This window comes from Aquila chrysaetos, chromosome 9 (genome assembly GCF_900496995.4).
Source record: "Aquila chrysaetos chrysaetos chromosome 9, bAquChr1.4, whole genome shotgun sequence".
Taxonomy (NCBI): domain Eukaryota; kingdom Metazoa; phylum Chordata; class Aves; order Accipitriformes; family Accipitridae; genus Aquila; species Aquila chrysaetos.
This window is the reverse complement of record NC_044012.1, coordinates 43,660,965-43,683,525: the sequence shown is the minus strand read 5'-3', so window position 1 is coordinate 43,683,525 and position 22,561 is coordinate 43,660,965. Positions and strand designations below refer to the sequence as shown.

The following is a 22,561-nucleotide window of genomic DNA, read 5'->3' as shown; positions in this document are numbered from 1 at the left end:
TACTGCCCAAACCCCCTAATGACAAGGCATAGGAAAAAGGGAATTACGTTTACCAACTTCCCAAAATCCACTGTCAAGGGCAATTACTTGCTAGGATGACTAACTCTCTACTCTTCTCTAGCTACCATTCTCTGGACTCATAGCTTTATTTACTCTCTGCCAGTCTGCTACAATGCTGTCCCCCCCTTCCTAATACTGTATTCATTTTTAGTTCTTGCTTCTAAGAAGCTGAAAATCTCTGTCACCTGCTCAGCATAGTGTGAAGCTATCAGCACTGCAGACAGAGCTGGTAGTAAAGCAGGCAGTCTTATACTGTACAAGATTATCCCAGCAAAGCTTAAACCGTTCCTCTTAAGCATCTCTAAAAGCACAGCTGGGACTGTGAAAGCTGTAGTTGTTTTTTTTGCTAAAAAAAACCAAGCACAATGTTTTTTAAGTCCTCTGTGTTCTTGGAGTAAATATTTTACTCCTGACGCCTATTTGCAAACCCAATAAAGCTTCTTTCATTAGCACTGGCTCTAATTTGCTCTGCCTCATCCATTGCTAAACTTCCTCCTTATTAGTGAAAATATGAGGAGGGAGAGATGAGGCTTCTGGCCTGGGAAAGTGGGAAGAGCAGGAGTCAATCAGCCAGATCTTCCTACAGCCACCTGAGAGCCCAGAGTAATTAACTGAATGATTACCCAAAACAGTACCTGAATAGCCCTTTGCTGTGAAGAAAGATGTGTTTGAAATGGCCACCAAAACCAGGACTCTTCTATGAAGTTGCTGAGAAGAGAATTACTCCTTCCCCTCTAATGGCCAGGGGCTGGAGCCGCACACCCAGCCCGAGGGGTGGGTGCTCCTTGCAGAGCTAAGTAATTCCTCTCCCTTACACAGCAGCTCCCCTTTGATCAGAGAGGATGGAGGCAGGCTTGTAGAGTACTGCACAGGCCTGACAAGACAGTTCTGCCCCTCAAGCTGCTTGAAGAGCTGGAAGGCACAGCAATAGCTAGGAAGGAGATCTACATCCCATGTCAGTAGGTTTTGGACAAGCTAGAAGTTACACGCCATCCCCATTTTCAGCCCAGCAGACTGACAGGCACACACGTGCACTTGCCTGCAGTAGTTCAGAGGCTCAAAGGGCCAGTGGTGAGGCAGATTCCTCACTGGTTAAGGCAGGGGTGGCAGCAGCATCTGCTGCAGCTGTGACAGCGTGACTGGCCAGAAACCAACCCAGTCCTGCATCAAAGATGTAAATGATTTTAAGTCACTTTTCTCTGAACAAGACTAGAAGAAAGCAGACAGCTCCTTATCCCTCTCTTAAAGTTCTCATCAGGCAGAAGCCAAGGGTAGTGTCAGTAGACCACAGCCCTATAAATGCTTTCAAGTCTTTCAAACCATTTTTAGGATGTTGTGATTTTCTTACACTGTCTTGAAACTAAGGTGTAGGGCCATATTTAAGCATTCTCCATCTCCTAAGATAAGGAGAAGTTACAAGCAGGCCAAAGGATAAGTCAGGTGAACACACAGGCATGAGACATGGACCAAGAATTTTTTATTTTAACACACAGTAAGTTTGAGTACAGCAGCAGAACTCCTTGAGTCCATCTTGGTTTACATCATATCAGTAGACGGCTGATATAATCTGGCTCGGAGTTGTTCAATCAAGAATCCATCTCCATTTTGATACAACCAGTTTCAGGAGGCCGAATCCTTCTCTGTGGTGTCTTTTGTCACCCCAGGCTGGATCCTGCTGCTGAGCATTTCAGTCTTCACTTGTCTCATACTTGTGCTTGATGTGTTTCCACAGTTTCTGTAGGCAAAACAAACAAAAAAACCCCAAACAGTAATCTTAGCCAGCTTTTCAGCAGCCCTGGGATAAAGTTTCACTTTAAAATGCGAGTCGTCATGAAACCTACATCCGTAACAGGCAACAGCAAGATGGGAAAGAAGAGTCTGTATGAAAACACCTCCACAGATACCACCAGGGTACACAACAGCGTGGGTACTGTCATCCTGCGCTTCCCTGCTAAGCGGGAGCACACCCTGCTCCACAAAAGCAACAGTCCCACACAAAGGTTTCAGGAGGAGCAGGAGCAGCTAGACAGCAGCTGAGAGCCACCAGCCCACGCTCATCCTGCTGTGGAGGAGGCGGCAGATGGAGTCCTCTACCTGGGCCCATGGCTTTTAGACTAGGCAGGGAGGAAGCTGCTGACAGCCCGCTTCCCCCGTTCTCCTACTCTGCAAGCCAGAGATTATTAGAGCATTCCAGTCACATTGCCTCAGCTTCCCACTCAGACTGGAGAAGGCATCCACAGGTACAGGATGCACGAAAGAATCCTATTCCAGGCACTGAAATCTGCTGGCACAATCGGGACTGAGGGAAGTGCTGCGCAAGGCCAAGGCGCATGCCGCGCTTTTCTGTTTGTTGTAGAAAATGCTTTAGCTTTTCAAAAAAAGTTAAGTTCCTCAATAATTTTGTTTTCAAACCCTGCGTAAGGAAACGTTAGCACGTAGAAAATGCTACAGTTAAAAAAAGGAGTCCAAAGCTCAAGTTCAAATGTGATTTTTTTTGTTAGCTTTTAACAAATGACTGTTGCTAAAAAGGAGGAGGGGGGACCCTGCTCTTGCTCTTTACTGTATTTCCTCAGCTACCCCAACCCCTGGTGCGTTACTTCAGGGCGGTGAAGGTGTTACTTTGCATGGTATTGGTTTTCAGCTGGTTTTATGACCTGGTTCAGGAGGCCAAAGAGCAGACATCGCGCTGTCAGGAAAGGCGCAGGGCGGCTCTTTTCAGCATCAGAGCCATTAAGATGACCTGGCTATCCTGGGAACCTGTGCCCTGGGTGCTCTGAGAGACCCACGGCACGTCGGCACTGCAGGACCGGGAAGAGGACCGCTGCGCCGCAGATGGGAACGTGCAACCCGCTGCGGGTTTTTTTGTACTTGGTGCAAGAGAGAAATAACAGCACCTCCCGCCTTCTCTTAGGGCACGCATTGAATCACCTCGTCCTGTCCAAGAAGCCGTTCTATGTCCTGTCCGCGTAACGTGGCGTCCGGGCAGTTATCATCCCACCACAGCACTACTTTGAAACACAAGGATGACTTGACCCATCTCATCGAACGCTCACGCCCGGGACAGCAGACTCCGCTGTCCCGTACAGCTCTGCGCGTTCACCCCTTCCTCTACTAAGGGCTAGAGAGCTACAGACCTGCGGAACGCGAAGCAAACTCAATCCGTTTTAACCTTCCTGCGTCCCACCGCCTTGAAAACCTTTTCCCCAGCGGCTCCGCAGACCGGAGAAGCCCAGGACACACCGAGCCCCTGACTGCCAAGCACCGCCGGGGCGGCTGCCTGAGGGGCAGCGCCGAACTCCGGCCTCGGCGCTTCCCTCGGGGACCGGGAAGCAGCCGCGGGGTGCGGGGCCCAGGCGGGGCCGGCCTGACCTTCAGGGCCCAGGGCCTGCGCCCGGGCGGACCTCGCGGCGCGGTACCCCCCTTCCTTACCCCCTCGTTGAGGTGCTCGAAGATGGCGTCGGCCCCTTGGTCGAAGGCGCGTTCGAAGAGGACGGCGCCCAGGACGATGGTGAGGGCGAAGGTGGAGGTGCGGCGGAACAGCACGCTGTACGCCTGCCGCAGCAGCGCCATCTTGCCGGGCCGCTCTGCGCATGCGCGGCCGGGCGCGAAGGGGCGGCGCGGCGCGGCGCGGAGCCGTCTGGGAGATGTAGGCGCCGCTCCCGGCAGGCGCCGCGCGGCCTAGGCCCGAGGCTTGGCGGGAGGTGAGTGCCGCCCGCGGTTTGGGGGGGCTTCGGCCCGGAGGAGGAGGAGGAGGTTTGAGGGGCTTTTCTCAGTCTGTGGGTTGACGCACCGTCCCCTCCTAGCACCCTTTCCCTTCAGCGGTTTCCGCTGGGCAACCCGAGTCTTTATGTTCTGCTTTTCTGAGGTGAAATCAGCCCATTTAGCACGGGACGGTGGGCTAAAGGCCTCCTTTCAGCTACAGCAAAATAAGGCGTGTTGGGTGAGCCCTTCCCCGGCTGCTGGACGGGCCTAATGCCGGCCGTGGAGCCGCGGGGGCAGCTGGGGGCGGTGGGCCTTGCTGGGGAGCAGGAGAAGCCTGGAGTGACCCATGAGGGGTGAAACGGAGAAGAAAGAGGGTTTTGCGTTAATGTCCTCTTCTGCTCACCCCCTCGGGGAGGGCGTGGGGTAGTTTGGGTGTTTTCTGGTTGGTTGGGCCAGCTGAGGAGGGCAGAAGGCAGCATTGGCGTAGTCCGAGCGGGAGATGGATGCTGTGGCTAGTAAAAGGCGGAGGACGCTTCGGAGGCCTCGGGAAGAGCGGGACGTGGCCCCATGTGGCGTAACTGAGGTGGAAGCGTTGTGGTTTGCCGCCCTCTCTTCTTGTTTTTTCTTTCTGCTTAACCTTGGCGAGGGCGAAGGGGCTCCAGCGCTGATGGGGCAGAGAGGTAAATTTGGGGTTGGAAAGGGAGGACAGACAAGGGGGGGCAGGGGAATCTTAAAGTTGAAGTCATCCCTCCGCAGGACTGTTGTTAAACAAGCATCTACATTAAATTTCAGAACAGACCCTCAAATGACACTCACTCTGTCGTTTCATTTGTCTCAGCCGCTCAGAAAGAGCATATGGTCTAGCTGCGTAGTCATTTCTCTTAATTTATTTATGTTTGGTTCCCTGCATGCAGCTACTGTGGAGATCCGTGGGATTTCTGGGGTAGGGCAAAGCCTCTGCTTGTGCTGGAAGCCCCTACAGAGGCTGGAAGGTGACTAACGTATTCCTGTGCCCTGTGTATAGTGTTAGACCTTGGGCCAGCCCTTCGAAAAGCTGAATTATTATTTTTCAAAGTTAACTGCTAGGGATTGTCTCTTAAGACAAATCTCCCCAATAGCCTATAAACTGCTACCACTGGCATGCGTTTGTGTAATGGTCAGGTCAGTGTTAATCCCAAATCCAGCGCCGGATTTACACCAGGTGTAATGGAAATCAGAATCTGGCTCTCTGTCATTGTGAAGGTGCCGGCGTTTTGCGTGTTCCCGTAGAGATATGAGCACATTTAAATTGGCAGCTGAGTATCATAAGCTTGACACTTGGATTTAATTAACTTCACATCTGTCTAGATATCCAAAGTGGCTGAAATGGCCCTGAGCCCGGGCTATAAGAAAGCAGGAAATTGAGGTCAAGGCCCAGCAGCAATTCTCAGGGTTCGGCATGGAGAAAAGCAGTTAGACCCAGACGAAAACAAGTCTGCCGTATGCCCGTTTCTGGGTCACCTTCTTCCCTCTGTCCATGTCTCGGGGAAATCGGTGAAAGAACCCCTGGAGAGTCCTAAATAAAATCTGTAGCTAACAGAGCGCAACGTAGAGTGTTTTGGCAGCAATTTGAGAAGGGAAAATTTAGGATGGTGCACAGGAGATCTTGCCTGGAGTTTTACCAAGCACCTCAGCTAGATGAGTGAAACACCTGCTAGGTGTCTTAGAACATGCTATTTCTCATAAAACATTGCTCCAATGTAAGCCTCCAAGAGGCTTACAGCAGAGGATTTTTTGTTAATACTTTTAAGCATCGAGATACAAGACAAAGCCCTGGGGTTTTTGTATTTGGATTTATACAGAAAGACTTTTAAGCTGGTACAAAGCCTGTCTGAAATCGTTTATGGTTGCCTGTGGGTCCAGGGGTCTATTTGCCCGAATTCAATTGCAAATTAGGGTCTAGAAATGTTAAGAGGAAATGGCCAAGCTGAAGCAGTTCCTTATAAAGCAGCTACATTTACTTTATTTCATAATGACTAAGATGGATTTAATTAGAAAACATCTCTGTTTTCAACTGAATAATGCTCTTTGTTTACTGTTTGAGCCATTTGGGAAAATGGAAATAGGTTAGCCAGTGTTGCTCAGAAGCAGCTTTTATTCCTACGTACTAGTTCAGTGCAAAGCGCTGTGGATTGCTGATACTGCAGAGAGTTGTCAGAATCCAGCCAAGATAATCCATGCAATTGAATTCTTAAAAAGATGGAAATAAGTTCAGTGTAATCTTCGGAGGGGGCGATCTCTGGGAGAATCTGATGCTCCTCTAATTGCTTTTTTTATTCTGTTCATCCCCTGCAATGGGAATTGCTAGGAGAATTTGGGAGCCGGCACCTCTGGGATGCGGGATCTAGCTGCCTGAAATCTGTAGGATCTTTCTGCCCTCGTTGTTGGGGAAGGAGGGGGAATGAGCTTCTGCAATTATTGCTGTCGGGGTGATGAAAGGAAAATTCTGAAATACGATTTCAAAGGCTGGCTGCTGCTGGGCTTCTGCAGGCAGAATTCCCATTGAGATCTGTGGAAACTTGTGTGGGACCGCTGCAGAATCTCATTTGTTTTCCCCGTTCACAGCAGCCGCTTCTGCAGAGATGGAGTGCAGAAACCAGCAGCTGAAGCAGGAAGCTTTTATGTTATCAGAAACTTTGGGAAACGATGGCATAAGATCCGGAAGGGGGATTTTTTTCAGTACTTAAAAGCCACAGCAGAGCCTGCCAGTGGGCCAGACACGGAGGGTAAGAGCGTTCCCTCTGGAATCCGGCAGCCCCACCACAGTGCAGCAAAGCTGGCTGCCAGGCTGGCTGCAAAACCCTGGGATGATCTAGTAAAGGATGGGGGGAAGTGATGGCTTAAGTTTCATTAAGCAGCACTTGGTTTTGGTTTCTTGGGCTGGAGTAGGACAATTTCAGACCTCAAGCCCTAGAGAGCTGAGTTAACACCTTCCAAGCAGGAGCCAAGTCTGATTGTGTTTGCAGGTGAAACAGTTTGCAGTCACATCAGGGAGACGTGGCTGGCTGATCAGCATCGCCTTCTAACCAGGTATTCCACCTGGAGAACAAGGAAAAGGACCTTAAAACAAGGAGCATTCAAGTTCAGTTGGAGTTCCTGAACATTTTACCTTCAGTGTGAAGGTTTGCAAGCCAATTCAAAAAAATCAGAAGATCTTTCCATTGAATGCAGATGGAGGAGACTACATTTTAACTGTGGTGTGAGGCCTGAGAGATTTCCAGGGGCTTGACTTTTGAAGCAGCAGTTTTCTGGAGTGGGGGAAGGAAGGGAGTTTGGTGCAGTTGCTCATGAGATGCCAGGATGGCTGGCTGGCAGGAGGGCTTGGCAGAACTGCCTTAGCTCAGCATGCTTGGCTCTGAGGGATTGCCTGTTGCTGCTCCTCTTCCCGCTGATTCTGGGGAATCGTTAGGGAGGCTGTGATTGATTCTGACCCTGTTTTATTTATAAAATCTTTATTTCTTGCGCTGGTGTCTGTGCCATTTTTTAAATGCATTTGGCTGTCAAGGTGTCAAAAACTGGAGAATTGCTTTTGGAGTTTATCTCCCAGTCCATCCATCTTTGGCATTTATCAGGTACCTTTATATCACTTGGGAGAGAACTTACAGCTCCTTCAGGGTATCTGTTGCACCTCCAGCAAGGACAGCTGATGGGGACAGGCCTGCACTTAATCACAAACCCCATCTGCCCTACCAGGGTCTGGGCTGCTCCAGGCCCAGCACAGATGAGAGCACTCAAATTCTGTCCTGTTACTTCTCGATACTCCACGGCAGAGTCTCCGGACTACAAATACATGCGTGATAAGCCCGTCTCTGCTGTGAGAGGAGAAAAACCGGGCATCTCCAGGTTGCTTTCAGTGGCTGTGAAGTTGGGGGTTCTTTCCTCCTGGCTGTAAGGCTGTTGTGATCTCAGTTATTGGAAGTGCTGTACTTGGTGAAGCAGACACATCTTGCTGCCATAGGCTGGGGAGAATGAGGAGAGCAGTCCTTGATGTACAGGATTAAATAGATGTCTAGGTGAACTGAACAAAATGTTATGTCCTTTAGTGCTTGTAATGCAGCTTCCCACTTGCAGTACAGGTGAGATCAGCTTTTTTTTCATCTTTGAGGAGTTGCTGGGTTTCTTCCTTACCTTGTAGAGATGGACACGGGGGAATTTCCTTCCTCTTGCATGGCAGCTTGTGGAGGTTGTCTCTGGTATGGGGTTAAAGTCCTGGGGCCCCAGGTGGAGGCTGTGGCATGGACCTCTAGCTCCTCTTGATTGCACATTGGATGGTTTCTGCTGCACCTTCCCTGGTACAGGTGGTGGCTGGGAGCCATTGGCTCTCTGGGGTCTCTGCTTTGTGTGACCTGAACTCCAGCAGACTCAGGGAAGGAGAATTCTTTCAGCAGAGGTGTTGTTGCTTTGGGTAACAGAGGTAAGCAATGCAGATCTGAGCCTGTTCTACCATGTACATGCAGCAGATGCTGCCTTACCAGTCTCTGATGGACAAGAATATATACTATTAGGTCTCATCTCTTTCCCTGTCTGCCAACCCTAAATGATTTGAATTCTTCTCCTTTGCAAGCAGGCGCTGTAAATCTTGGATCCTCCATCCCCAGGGCAGGCATGGCTGGGCGCCGAGGATCTGTATGATGGTTCCCAGGCCACGCTGATCTGCTCTGCCAGAAGAGAGATGGGGAAAAGATACTTCTGTGACTACTGTGACAGGTCTTTTCAGGACAACCTTCACAACAGGAAGAAACACCTCAATGGAGTGCAGCATCTCAGGGCTAAGAGAGTCTGGTATGACTTATTCCGAGGTGGGTACTACCAACTGTCTGCCACTCCCTTTCTGGGACTGGGGAGGTGATGGATGAGGTGGGGTGGGGGGGAATAGATAAAATAAATCAACACTGGTGATTTATATTCAGATTGTCTGTGCTAGTGAATTGCGGACTTGATACTGTTGCTGTCAAGCTGTCTCAGGGGCAAAACCCTCATGTGTCTGGATGTGGGAAGGGGAAACTGTAAACGTCAGCTGGGACTTGAAATGAGCTGGAAGAGATAGGGAGGTTGTTTCTGAGAACAGGAGTTGCAGATAAAGCTCTCTTGGCATCATGAGCAAACCTGAGACAGGAGACCTGGGAGAACAAAGTGAGCTACAGTTTCTGAAGGTGACTTAGGTGCCTTCTGCAAACCACAGTTGATCTCTTCATGCGAGGAGCAAGGAATATGGGTGTGTATGTGGAGAAAGCGGGCTGGAGGGCAGGCTGTACACATGTGTTGTGTGAACGGGTGGGAAGCTGGCAGCAGTTCTCTGCACTGGGTGGAGATGTTGGTTCTGAGGGTGGCCGTGGGAGAGGCCGAGGATGTGACTGCTTGACTGGAGATCCCAGAAGGGTGAAAGGGCTGGGAAAGCAGCTTAAAGCACTGGTAGGCTCAAACCTATCTTAGCCAAGTGGGCTAGCAGAGGAGGAGAGCTAGGTGCATTGAGATTTTGGCAGAGGAGGAACTGGAATTCTGGGGCTGGAGGCTGTGTCAGGACGTGCTGGAGGAAAGCCCTGTGTCCTCTGCCTGTTTAACAGGACTCTTCTCACCCAGCTCAGCGCTCTGACCTGACTCACCATGCAGATACATGTGTCTTAGTGCCAGACCGAGGAATATGGTGGGAATGTGTGTCCAGGGTCTGAGAGAGAGAGCAGGACTGTGTATTTTGGCAGCAGCAAAAACTTAGTTTGGATTAAACTGATGGTGAAACCATTGCCTGTGTGTTCCTCTGCTTCCTTCTGGTTCCTCGGGATCAGGAGTTGCAGGCTGTGTTTGTCTCATGGCTAGCTAGGTGAGAAATACCCTGCAGAGCTCTGGGTGGCTGTGCTGTCTGCTTAACTGCATGTCCTGGTTTCAGCTGGGATAGAGTTAACTGTCTTCCTCTGATTGATAAAATTCCTCATCCCACCCCTGATTAGGGGGTTCGTCTCCTCTTGTCTCCAGACTCTGTGGCCTGGCATCACCCAGTGCAAGTTCTTCCACAATCTATGGGAGCTGCTGTATCTTTGGGGCTCATTTTCCCCAGGACGTCTCTGGGAGGTGAATGACTGTTTCAGTGGTGTCCACTGGAGACTCAGCACAGGGTTCTGTGAGGCCTCACACAGAGCTTTTCTGAGAGCTCTGTGAGTCTGCCTGGTCTTTCTCTGCTGCGCAGAAGCGCTGCAGAGGCCTTGCTTTTCTGTCATGCTTCTTTTCCCCTACTGGCGTGGGGAGAAAGGATGAAGCAGAAGGCAAAGGTGGTGATATTTGCAAGCCAGTGAAAAGCTGAAGCCAGGGGTGCAAACAGGGACTGTTAACCGTCAGTTTGTTTGTGGCTTAAGTTCCTGGTTGTCATGTAAAATGGCTTCCCACTAGGCAACTGACCTGTTTGGGACCATGATACGATGCGGTATTGCTGTGCAAGAGATCTTTACCCTGTTTTGTCTTTCGTCTCCCCTAGATGCTGCTGCTATCCTGCAAGAGGAGCAAACCAAGAAACCTTGTCGGAAGTTTCTGCAAACAGGTGAGTTCTTCTGAGGTAGAAATAACTGCCTGAGCTCCAGCAGCTCCTTCGTGGGACAGCCCAAGGCTGTTCTGGAGAGCCCTGGTATGTGTGCTTGTCTTGGAGGGAGTGAAGGGCTTGAGCCTGTGTGGCTGGCATGCAGGTGTAATGGATCTTGGGTTTGCATGCACTTACACAAGGGAGGACCTTGTGCAGCTCTCATGGAGTTCCATGGCTTTTGTTCCAGGACAGTGTGATTTTGGGTCCAACTGCAGATTTTCGCACATGACAGAGCAGGACCTGGAAAAGCTGAGTGCCCAGGTTCAAGGTGAGTCCTTGAACAAGAAAACATCCAGGGGTCTCTGAGGTGGAGGAGTTGCTGCAGGGAGTGTGGGCTGCAAAAGGGCATGTGAGGGGCTGTGCAGCGAGAGCCTGCAGTCCTGTGCAGCCTGTACGCAGCAAGCCGAGCGTGGATCCCTCCCGCCTGCCTCTCGGTGCTATGTGAGCCTGTAGCGTGGCTGTAAGTGCTGCAGTTTTTCATATGCTTTCTGCTCTTGATCTGCTGGCACAGGCACAAACCTAGAGTTGAGCAATGCTGTTACTACTTAGCAGCAAGCATCTGAAGCAGAAGAGTGGGCTTTCTGAGCCCTGGGGGGGGTTTTCAGTCAGGGAATAAAAACAGTCAGCAGCAGAGGGCACTGGTACATCACTTCCCCTTAAATTTATGGTTTGATTTCCCCCCACCTCTCTACTATTACCAGGGAGCTGCTGCTTCCGCTCTTGGGAAGAGCTAGCCTGCTGTCACTTGGGTTGTTCTGAGGAGAGGACATGGGGTCTTGGATCCAGAAATGGCCTCTGCTCACATGGCTTTAGGTGGAACTGAAGTTTGGGCAGAGGATGAGTGGCAGCTGCTCCCCTGCTGTGACTCTCCAGAGCACTTTTGAACTCTTTCATTCTGTGAGTACCACCTCCTTGCCCTAAAAGGGGCGGTAGCTCTGTCTTCTCTATAGGATTCATTACTTTGGTGGTTAGAGAAAATGTGAGGTGTTGGTGAGAACTTATGGAATGGTTGAGGTCTCCACTGGAGATGGTCTAGTCCCAACCCTCCCCTGCTCAAAGCAGAGTAAACTAGAGCAGGCTGCTCAGGACCACGTCCAGTTCTGTTTTGAATATCTCCAAGACTGGAGACTCTACAACCTCTGTGGGCAATCTGTTCTGGTGTTTGACCATGTTTGCAATAAAAATGGGGTTTTGTTGTTGGGTTTTTTTTAATATTTCAATGGAAATTCCTGTATTTTGGTTTGTGCCCATTGTCTCTTGCCTTTGCTGGACTCCCTTCAATATGTCCCTGTCTCTGTGGTACTGGGGAGCCCAGCACTGGACACTGCACCCAGACATGGCCTCACCAGTGCAGAGCAGAGAGGAAGGATCGCTTCCTCAACCTGCTGGCAGCGCTCTTCCTAATGCAGCCCAACTTCTGAGCAGTTCTTGTGCCCACACTGCTAGCTGAAGCCAACTGTTGTTTTGCCAATAGTCTGGCAAAAACAGGCTTAAGTGTTGAAAGCGAGTGCGTGTGTGTGTGTGTGTGTGTGCATGCATACATATGAGATTTGGGGTGTGCGTGGGGTAGAGACTCTCCTGGCCTTTCGAGGGATCATATTTGGGGAGGCAGGGCTCTGGTGAACCTGGGGAGCAGGAGGAAGGCAGGCACTACAGAGCTATTCCAGTCCTTGCTGTTGCTGAGTCAGTCTGTGAGTCCCTGAGGCGACTCTGTGAATCAATTGCTGAACAACACTGGCAGTCAATAAAACCCATCTCGTCGGGCTGCGCAGGAGACGGAGCACTCCAGCCAGCCCTTCTCAGAGTGGCAGTGCCAGGCTGGCAGTTGCGCTCCTCTTCCCCGCTGCTAGCCCAGAACCTCTCCTCCACCCTTCTCTGCTGCAGGGTTTAAGTGCTGGGCTCCCGAGAGGTGGCATAGGATGTCAGCCTATTTGCAGGAACCTGTAGCGTTTCCAGTCATTGAAGGCTGTTTATTGCAGGGAAAGTGAAAGCTCTTTGGAGCAGAGCGGAGCTGCAGTGGAAGGCTGGCAAGCTCCTCTGCGCTTGGGCAGGTTTCTTTGCCAATTACACTTGTTATTGAATATTGACTTCTGTCAAATGGGTCAGGTGTAAGTGGAGAATTGGCTAGTGAGAGAGCTGATTCCTGGGAGATTACTTGGAAACCTTGCATTTGTATTACCAAGTCAAACATTTAATTAAACAATTAGACTTCAAGGAGCGATGGCCAGGGGACAGCAGGGTGCCTTGTCCTTGGCTATGTTGCTCTAGCACGAATGCCTGGTTGTAGAGTTAAATCCTGCTCACCTCTTGTGGTGTTGCTCCATGGAAATCCCGTGTGAGCCGAGCGAGCAGGCTGAGCATGATGCAGACCTCTAAATCTGATCAGTTGAGCCCATAGAGAGCTTGGAGGGATTTGATGGAGGGAAGAGCTCAGCAGGACTTGGTGGAGAAAAGGTGCAGCCCATAACACAGTAGACTGGATGGAAGAACAGCTGCAAAAGCCAAGCCGCCATTCGGTGCGTCACGGGGATGTTTCACCACTCCTTAGGCCACTGAAGCATCAGTGTCTCAGATGGTGAGGCTTAGGGCAGAGTTGAAGGCAAGCTTGTGTGATGGCAGGTTGGACTGCAGGTTGCATTAGTCATGCAGGAGACCTGATCCTCGTAGCATGTCCGTCAGGCGCCTCCATCAGTAATGTCCCTATATGCATTAGCACCTAGTCCTGGCGTTTGTGTGCTATGAGGGATTGCAGGCCACAGGCGGTGAGATGATACAGTACAGGTTAGAGCAGTGGTCTGGATCAGGCTGCCTCTTACTGAATTGTCAGTGTCCTCAGAGATTTCCCGTCTGAACCCGCAGCGTCTGGGAGATTTTGACAGCCTTGCAGCCTGGGATAGTTGGGGATTTGAGATGAGCTGAGATGCTGGAAGCTCCAGAGCCCTCTCACCATTTTGTGCAGAGCCTTGTGTGACCATGCTGCAGATGACCACCCTCTGCCTCTGATGGGGTAGAAGTGGATGGACAGTCTCTTGGTGAGTCCACAGTGCTGCTTAACTTCGCTTTCCTCAGCTCTGGTGCATGGGCGTTGAAGCAGAGGAGCTGTCAGACTGCGTTGAACCCGTGTCTCCCCTTGTCCAGGGGCAGATGCTTCAGAAAAGGGTGCAAAGAAATCCTGTAGTGAGGTGGTGTAGCCCACTAACCCGTGTTCAGGGGTGGGCTTGCATCCTAAACCACAGCAAAGCCTTTTCTGACTTTTTTTTAACACTGCCAAACAGTGACGGCACTTACTTTCTCATGTAAATATTGAACCTATCCCTGAATCCCTGTTAAGTCTTTGGTGTTGGTAGTTCTGTGTCAGTGAGCTCCCCTTGCTAATGATGCATTTTTATTACAGCCAAAGGAAACATTACATTATTCTTAACGTTTGGACTTTTTAATGCAGGGAATTCACCCTGTTGTTTGTGTTAGTCTTGTGGGTGAAGCAGGAAAATTTCTGGACGATTCGCTGTTCTGTAACAGCTTAGAGCTTGTCCTAGTTTGGCTTCAGCGTTTCTGCACCCTGTAGAATATACTCATCAAGAAGCAACAGTTTCCACCTTCAGCAGGGAGGGAGGCATATTCCCAGCTGTTACCGCATCAAAGCATTGGCCTTCTGCATCTGCTGCATCATTCATCAGCGAGACACTTCCAGGCTGTCATTTTAAGTACAGTCATGTCAGGAAAAGTCACTGTCAAATTGCCATCTTGCTTAAAGTTATTGGCTCCCTGCTAACCTGCGTTACTTCTGCTGGTAGTATTGACACAACCCAGCCTCTCATGTGAGCTCCAGTTAGCCAGAGCTGCGAGGGGCGAGTAAGGGCACAGTTGGGTGAGTGTTTGCAATATATCCATGTGATTGAAAGAATATGAGTGACCCTACTGGTGGTGGCTGTAGTCAACCAGTTTAACTTAGTGATAAGCAGGAGAAGGAGCGCTCTCACAGTCGGCTGCCACTTCTTGGCTGCAGGGCAGTAACTTCTTAAGCTGCTCGTGTTGCAGGGCCTCATCAACCTCATCTTTCAGCCGCAGTCTGCTGCTGTTCATGTGCTCTGGAGGAGTTTGGACTGACACATCTTCTGGCCCAGGGAGGGAGCTGAAGGATTACATGTAAATCTCTTTGCTGGGTGACCTGCTCAGTACCGGTGGTGGCATCTCGCATACAGTGGTGCCTCATTCGGGAAGGAAACTCATGCTAAAAGTTGCATGGGGAGAGAAGATAAATCTGGACTCCCACTCTGGCATCATTAGAGAGGCACTTCATGACTACAGATGCTCTTTTAATTGGCTGTAATTAGACTTTGAAGCAAACACCCCAGTGAGAAAGGGGGGGGGAGAAAGCACCTTCACACCTGTCTTGCTGCTGCAGTCTGGCTGGCTGCACGACCATGTATTAGGAGTAAGGGCTGGTAATTGTGTTTCAGAGTTACATCTTGGAATACCTGTTGACATTCAGGGGGTATTTCCAATCTCACGGTGGTTTTGGTGGTCCCTGGATGGGATGTGTGTGCTTCAGGGGAAGATGAGACGAAAGATTTGCCTTTTTCATGGGCGTGCATCAAGGTGGACAGAGTCAGACAGTTGCCCATACCTGCTGCCTTATTTCTCAGCCTGAGGGTTGGAGTACTTTAGAGCAGTAACCCATGGAGCTGCATGAATGGGGAGCCAGCTGGATGTCTTTCTAATCTGGACACCTGGGGCATCATTTAGGCCGGCGTGAGTCTGGAGTCGTTCCACAGCAGCCAGTGAGCTTTTCAGGACAAGACAGTGTGTTGTGGCTGCTCGAGTCCCTGGCTCCCACCAGGTCCTGCTGTGGCACTTTGGGGCAGTGGCCTTGGGGTTCCCTGCTCTAAACAGAGAGGATTTGGCAGGTTTTGTTCTGTGTTGGGGCTTGGAGTGGGATGAAAAGGAAATCTTGGTGGTAGGTAGAGGTGGGAGAGGTTTCTCTCTGATTTTCTTCCCTGCCTCATCGAAGCCTCTCACAACCACTGCTTGTCCCCTTGCTGAGGTGGGATGTGCCCAGGCACTCAACAGGTGGAGAAACCTCGAACAAGGGGAAATAAGGTGGCTGTGGTCCAGGTTGCCAGGGAAGTCTAACCTGGGAGCTGAATTCAGATATCCTGAGTCTAAAGCAGTGCCTAGCTCACCAGACTGAGCTTCTTGCCTCCCCAGTGCCCTCAGCTGGCCAGGCTGTTGGGCTGACCCCAAATAGCTCTGCTGGGGCTTTGCTTCTTCGGAATAACTGTAGGAGATTTGAACAGTCCTGTCTCCAACCATATCCTTATCGCTGGGTTGCAGAGCAGCACCTCGACATCAGGACCACAGCAGGCTGTCTTTGTGGTGGCAGTGAGTACATCGTCACCCCTCCCAGCAGCAGCAGATGAAAAGGCTGGATGACAAATTATCCATCTCCGGCTGCTCATTGTGTAGCACATTTCTGCCATCCTTATTAATATTCAACAGGCAGATGAATAATTGGTTGCCACCACTAGGATGAAGTGATCCTTCACTCTGCCCAAGCAATATTAATTTCACACCCTGTCTGGAAACGTATAATATTTTCCTTAAACGTGTGACATATGGCGTAGGTAGGTGTGGAGCAGGCTCCTGGTGGGCACGGCTGCATGTGGCTGCTGCTGGGGTGGGACCGCTGGCAGGTTGATCTCTAAGTGGGATCAGGGTTCCCTCAGAGCACTTGTCCCTGGAGGGTTTGTTGAGCGAGGCAAAGGGGAATGACACGCAGCTGCCTTGGCTTCCTTTTTATTAATACCAGTGTTTGTTTTTCGGAGTATCACGTTCCCTTTTCTGTTAGGTGGAAACTTTCCATGAGACTGGAGATCTGATAGCTCTGAGCATCCTCTCAGCCCGCTCTGCCTGACGTGCTGTCAGGAGTATGACTGTGTCGTTCGTGTCAAGGACTCGTGCTAGACCCTGTTCTCTGCTAGCTTCCCTTCCTGCTTTGTCACTGGTGCCAAGGGCGGACCGGGGAGCTTTGCTAACTGGGCAGCTGCGGATTTCTGCCCAGTGGGAGGGACTGGTGAGTGCTGGGCTGTCCTGCTGGCTCTGTGCCCTTCTTCCTGGAGAGGACAGTGCTGCAGGACAGGGTGCCTGCAGGCATCTGCCCCACGCAACCCCCCCAGGGTGACAGAGAGGTTGAAAGCCTGAAAGGACCTCAGGCTGCACTGTCTCTTGGTAGACAGCAGAGTTTTCCTACTGGCACTGCCTTGCTCGTTCCTAACTTGCATGAGAAACCGTAGGAACTTGTTCCCCTCCCTCCCACCGCCGCGGTCTGCTCTGATCTTGCACCTAGTCTGAGCAGGGCTGGGCGACAGCCTCCTGCCCTGTCTCTGCAGGAGCTGGGGATGCATCACGCAGCGTGCACCTTGAACAGACCTGACAGCATCTCTGAAATCCCGTCTCCTGATTGTATGCGCACTCTGAACCTTTCAGACTGTCGCGGCCTGCCAAGTCTGCATCGATCCGGACAGACATCTCTGTCACTCCCACCTAACTGGGCAGAGGTGGCAAAGTCCGTCCTGCCAGTTGGAGGGACACATCTTTGGAAGTGGCTTAGGGCCAGCAGAGGCTGTTTCAGGCGAGGATGAGGACGATCTACCCTGGAGGGAGATGTCAGACTCCCCTCAGTTAAGTGCCTGAACTGCCGCTGTGCTCGCTGGCTTGGTTCTTGTTCCCGGCTCTGTCTGGCTGGAGCTGTCACCAGTGAGGAGGCCAAGCATCAGATGGCAGGTGGACAGTGGAGGAGGAGGAGGGGCCGCCACAGGCAAATTGCAAACTCTCCACCATAAGAAACTATGCAGGGTAATGAGCAGCGGGTTTAATGGAGTGAAAGGACTGCAGCGCGAGGGTCTGATAGCCCTCTCTCTCTCTCTCAACCAGGGGAGCAGAGATCGAAGGAGCTGCGGCAGGAGGGAGCAGATGTCCCGCCTGGCACCATCGAGGACTGGCTGGAGAAGAGAGCAAAGAGACTGAGCGCGGCTCAGAGTAACAGGTACTGGTGGCTGGGGAGCATCCGTGTGAGGGCTGGCTGCTGCTTCTGGCCCCCACGATGCAGAGGGGGGAACCTGCAAGAGGGGAGTGAGTGGGATAGGAGAAGACACAGGTGATCAGAGGCCCTAACATGATGGGACCCCCTGAGCTATCGTTTAACACTCAGCCTGCCAGCGCTGCGCGCCTGCTCTCGGCACACGCTACAGACACGCGTATGGATCCGGACTTGGGTGCCCGCATCAGAGATGCATGCACGTGTCTCCTTGTGTCTGGGGGGCAAGCCAGGCCTTGCTGCCTGTGGCTGCTTCCCTGGGGAAGGCAAGCAGAGGGGTGCTCCTGTGCACTCTGCAGAGCGCACAGACATGCTTGGAAGGACAGTGCCACCACGGTGCTGAGTTATTAATACCCAGAGTTCAGCGGCAGGAACCTAGTCTCATCTGTTGACAGCTTCCCCATCCTCTGCCTGCCCTGTTTGCACATCTCTGCCAGTCCCTGCCAGTGAGAGGGTGGAATTAGCTCCTCCTCGCAGCATTCATTCAGATTCGGGCGGCTGCCGGTGCCTACTGTTTCCTTGCTCACCTGACTGCCGCAGGCTTAATTGGATGACATTTGGGCAGGTGCCAAATCTCTCTTTTGTTCTTTTTCCATTTGCTCCTGTCCTCTCTGTGTTTGGTCTAGGCAGGATCTTCCTTCTGGTGCTTGTCTGGGCTTGTTGCTTTCTGTTCGCTCCATCCATCAGCTTGGCTGCCGTAACCTTCCTACCCCCTGTACGTTTCACTTGCCCCATTTTGTTTGTCCTGCCCATGAATCCCTTGATCTTGGGGTAGATGATCTCTTGCAGAAGATAGCCATCGCTATACCTAGAGCAATTTCCAGACCTTCATAACTCCTTGATCCCTGCTGCCTCCAAATATGCACAAGACCTGGGATTTCTAGGATTGTTGCTTTCTACCCAGCCTCTTTGTCCCTGCAGGCTCAGAAACCATCTACTACGGGAACTAAACACCAGCTATTCAAAGCTTCTCTTCCTCTATCTGGCCTTGCTAACGCCTGTCCCTATCATTTATTTCTCTTCTCCCCTTGTGCTCTCCAGCCCCAGCATTGCCCTTCCGAGCAACTGTGTGTTTTGCTTTGTCTGCCAGAGAAGTTGTTTTGCAGTGCCAGGGAAGGGGGCCTGTTTTAGGCAGGTCCCTGTGCTCCTGGTGCCTGGGGAGTCCATGTTCCTCCTGAAAATGCTTTTAAGGCCAAGGAGCTCCCTCTCCCTCCTGCAGTCCTTGAGGTCCCTGAAATGTGGCAGAATCTCTGGCAGAGTCTAACGGTGCTTTGGGGAATTTGTGGGTTTAGATGATAACTTGCCCAGGGGCTGCTTTGCCTGGCTGATAATGTCAGTAAAGATCATTAGTCTGCACAAAACCAAAGAGAAAGTGCTCTCGAGGGCAGTCATCTCCAAAATGAGATGCTAGAGACCCAGCTCCACCTCCATGTTCTCTGGTAGCACTGAGTAGGAAGGATTCAAGCTGGGATGGAAGCATGATCTCCCAGAGTTTGATGGGAAGCTGTTGCTGTGTTAAGCCTCAGCTTCCGAGCATAGCTGAGTTTCTGCCTCTGCCTTGCCGGGGGCTTTTAGCAGGATACCTGGCAGGCAATCACAGGTGGAGCTACCGCCTTCTGTGGTCTCCAAGTACACCGCAGTGCAAAGAAAATGCCACGCTGGACTAGAGGTGGCCCTGTGGCCAAGTACTGCCTTGGCTGAAGGGTAGCAGTAACTTGAGCACCATTTCTGACCGTCACCTAAATTAGCCCCATTGGATGGAGAGTTGCCACATTGCCTTCCACCCATTGTTCGTGCAGCTGCTCTCCCAACCTGGCTGGGCTCAAGGGGACAATCTTCATTTGGAAGCCTCCACCTGATGCGTATTTTCAAAGTCACGCTGTGCCATTGCTTTCTGGAGAGCTGAGGTGGAGTTGGAAGGAGTTCGTGTAGTTCTCTTAGCAGTGGAGCTTTGCCAGGGCGTGATTGATTTTTAAGCTGATTTCCAAAGAAAACTGAGCATGTCAGTGCACGTGAGTGTGTGCTGCTACCATAACTGCCGTGGAGCCCACTTGCTGATTTCCATCAGAAAGGGGGCTGAGGCCTCAAAGATACTGAGATACTACAGGTTTCATGAATGTGGAAGTGGGTAGAGGAGAGGGATCCCATTTACGCCTTCGGAAGGGAAATATTCTTGACCCTTGCTAGACACCAGAGAATCCACACGGGACAGCCATTCTGAATGCTCCAGCTGTAGGCAAACCTTTGATAGGACTTGAATCTTATGAGACCCCAGGGAATTGAATACCCAGACAGCATCCTCCCTATTGATTAGTTCTGCTGCTCACAGAACAGCTCATTAGTTGATAGCTATGCTGTTCCACCTTGCAGCATGCCCTCCCCTGCTCCCCACCCCACCATACTACTGCTGCGAGGGCTCCCCTGCCTGTGTGAGCGACAGTGCCTGGATGTAACACAAAATATTCCTGCCTGTGTGTGTCCTAGCAGGTCTTGTCTCATCCTCGGCTCTGAAGAATCCCCATCAAGGGGATAAGCATTAGAGCAAATGACTTTGCTCTGCGTTAGCTGCCTAAAAACCACTGCACTCAACTTCTGTAGCTGGCTTTCAGCCACATCGTCGGCCCTGCAGGGAGAGGAGGGTGCTGCTTCTCTGGAGCATTATGTAAAGGAGTTTGATTAGATTTCTTCTGGCATAACAATTAAAAAGATTCATCAGGATCAGGGGTAGAGGCCTGAGAAGCTGGAAAGCTGCTGTCAGGGCTTCTGCTAAAGAACAAATGAGTTTCCTGCACTCGGGAATTAATGGAAAAGGTACGTTTCCTATGAATTTAAACCTGCCCCGGCCAAGCACTTTCTTCACCTGGAGACAAGGGAGCAATGCTTCTTGCTTTTGCACTTCTTCAGTCAGGTGTGTTGTTTGCAGCGGCCCCAACTAGTAAACTTGAGGGAGAGAGAGAGAGATGCGTTTCCCAAGCTGTGAGTTGGAGGAGGAAGCCTGTTCCCTCTGCTGAAGGGTGCTTCTGTGAAAACACCCCATCGTTTTGGCAGTTTCTCCGTTTCCGAGGGGTCCTTGTCCTTTGGGAAGTGCGCAGCTGGCTTGGGATTCAGGCTGCTGGGAAAGAAACATCTGCTAATTTTGTTTGTTCTTACAACTCAGCTGTGTGAAGAGTGGAGAGCGGCCAGGGGTGGGAGGGGATGGGGCCAGCCGTGCTCCCAGCATGGGGCCTCTCCTGCCACCAGCTGCCAGCCCTCTCGGGGGGCTGCGCCTGCTCTCCCCCCTGGCAGACCCCCTCACCTTATTGCTCCCACCTTATTTTTCAGTGACATGCACTACCTTAGCAAGCACCAACTGCTTGAATGGGTTGGGGGGTGGTTATACAGCAGTTCTGCTGTTGGATTTGAGGGGGGGGGGGGGGGGGGGCGTGTGAATATACATGCTTGTTGATAACCAAAACCCTCCTCTGCTGGACCCCTCCTCTTTTGGGGGCTAGCGGAAGGGGCACAGGGAAGCTCAGGCCCTAAGCAGGGCCTTGCTATCAAACTGAGACAGCCACATCTCACCTCTGCCCCTTCTATCTCCTTGCCTCCACAGTGCTCTGCCTGAGAAACCAGCGCCTTTCCAATACCCACCGGGCTGGCCACCAGTGCAGGATCTGCCCCCATCCCTGCAGGCCCCCCCACCCGGAGGGTGGCCAGTCCCCCCCAATCTGCAGTGGGGCTGAGGCACAGGGACCCCCGCAGAGGTTGTGCTGGAGATGGACTTCTCCCTCGCGTGCTCTAAGAAAGGGACAGAATTATTTATATATACTTTTATATCAATAAAAGCCTTCCCCCCATTGCAGCCTGCATGTGTCATGTTATTTTTTGCCTGGTCAGCCTCCTGTGGATTGAGCCGGTCGGGCAGTCGTCTCCCTGCCACTGGAACGGGGATCTGTGCTCAGCAGAGCTCCAGCCCCACGCGGAGGGACTGTCCGCTCTCATCTGGAGCGAACAGCCCCCATTTCCTGGGGCAGGATCCGTCCCCTCAGACCACTGCTGTCTGTGCTGTGCCCTGCACTGCCTGCTCTCAGTCCAGCTCTGCGGCTGGGCTCCGTGCGGCTGATCTAGGCCGGGGAAGGAAGCTGTAGCCAGGCTTTTAAAACAGATGTTTAATATTGCCTCCAGTGTTTATGTTTGCTTCTGTTAAATTCAATGTGTAGAACTGCTTCGGTTCAGGTGCCGGAGCTCCTAATGAAGAGCTTGGGGAGCTCCCATAAGCCCTCTGCTCCTGCTCCCACTAGCCTGAAGGTGAGAAGCAAGGAGCGAAAAATATCCCAAGGTTTCTCCTTCTCCAAGAAACTAAGTAAACAGTGAGTGCCAACGGGGCAAATACCTCTGTGGGTCGTGCCCTGCTATGGGAGCTGGCTGGCCAGGCGCGAGCGCTGGGGACTTTTGCTGGGAAGGGGCAAGGAGGGACTCCACGGCTCTCCTGCTCACCGCGGGGCTGCGCTGGGAGCCGAAAGCCAGGTGCAGCGGCTGGGGAAACCAGCCTGCCTACCTCCAGCTTCTCCTCTTTATTGCTCGGGAAGCGCTGCCCTGGAGAAGACTATAGAGGTGCTTTTAGGTCGCAGCTCTGGTATGGCCAAGCCCAGCCCAGCCACGTGGCTGCCGCAGTGAGAGCTTTCCAGAGTTGTCTCTCCTTACCAGGAAAGGGAGGGATGAACGAGGCCCTCGGCTTGGCTTTCTCGGGGAGGCGGGTGGGTGCTCGGCTTCACCGCAGAGCTGCCGGGTATGCGGGGGATCCTGGCCAGCCGCGTCCTGGGAGAGCGGCTCTCCAGCAGCAGGTCCGTCCAGGATGGCTGCACCCGCTGCCAGTGCATTTCAGGTTTGGCCACGCACGGAGGGAGTGGGTCCAGATTCATGAAGAGCGCAGGCAGGAGCCAGCTGCTTTTGGCCAGATCTCGCCTGGATCATGCCGGCGTTCGGCTTCCCCGGGACAGGGAAGAGCTCCCGCCTCGGGGTGTGCGGGCAGATGGTCATCGGGAACCGCCAGGCCAAGCGCACCCCATCCTGGGACACGGCTTTGGCACGAGCAGGGGCTGGATCCGACCGCAGCG

The 22,561-nt window shown here is 52.0% G+C and overlaps 3 protein-coding genes across 7 annotated transcripts in view; 2 read left to right on the top strand and 1 right to left on the bottom strand.

Annotated features, from left to right (window-relative positions):
* ASCC2 (activating signal cointegrator 1 complex subunit 2) overlaps positions 1–3,306 on the top strand; it is a 40,705-nt gene extending 37,399 nt beyond the window's left edge. Inside the window, exon 21 of the transcript XR_005933137.1 lies at positions 2,972–3,306. The gene's annotated coding sequence lies outside the window, so the exon portion shown is untranslated. The remainder of the gene's footprint in view (positions 1–2,971) is intronic.
* Positions 1,516–3,697, bottom strand: LOC115345525 (cytochrome b-c1 complex subunit 9). Its single transcript, XM_030024438.1, has 2 exons — positions 3,490–3,697; positions 1,516–1,795 (listed from the first exon to the last, which is right to left on the bottom strand). The coding sequence occupies exons 1-2, from the start codon at positions 3,628–3,630 to the stop codon at positions 1,748–1,750; spliced, it is 189 nt and encodes a 62-aa protein (XP_029880298.1). The 5' UTR covers positions 3,631–3,697; the 3' UTR covers positions 1,516–1,747.
* On the top strand, positions 3,670–21,301 carry ZMAT5 (zinc finger matrin-type 5). 5 transcript variants are annotated; one of them, XM_041125756.1, is made up of 6 exons: positions 3,670–3,761; positions 8,369–8,600; positions 10,268–10,330; positions 10,557–10,637; positions 17,303–17,414; positions 21,058–21,301. In XM_041125756.1, the coding sequence occupies exons 2-6, from the start codon at positions 8,474–8,476 to the stop codon at positions 21,185–21,187; spliced, it is 513 nt and encodes a 170-aa protein (XP_040981690.1). In that variant the 5' UTR covers positions 3,670–3,761; positions 8,369–8,473; the 3' UTR covers positions 21,188–21,301. The 5 variants fall into 5 exon arrangements, with proteins under 5 accessions (XP_040981690.1, XP_040981691.1, XP_040981694.1 ...); XM_041125757.1 differs by having other exon boundaries at positions 3,679–3,761; positions 8,366–8,600; XM_041125760.1 differs by lacking the exon at positions 3,670–3,761 and adding an exon at positions 3,790–3,925.
* Positions 21,302–22,561: the final 1,260 nt, after the last annotated feature.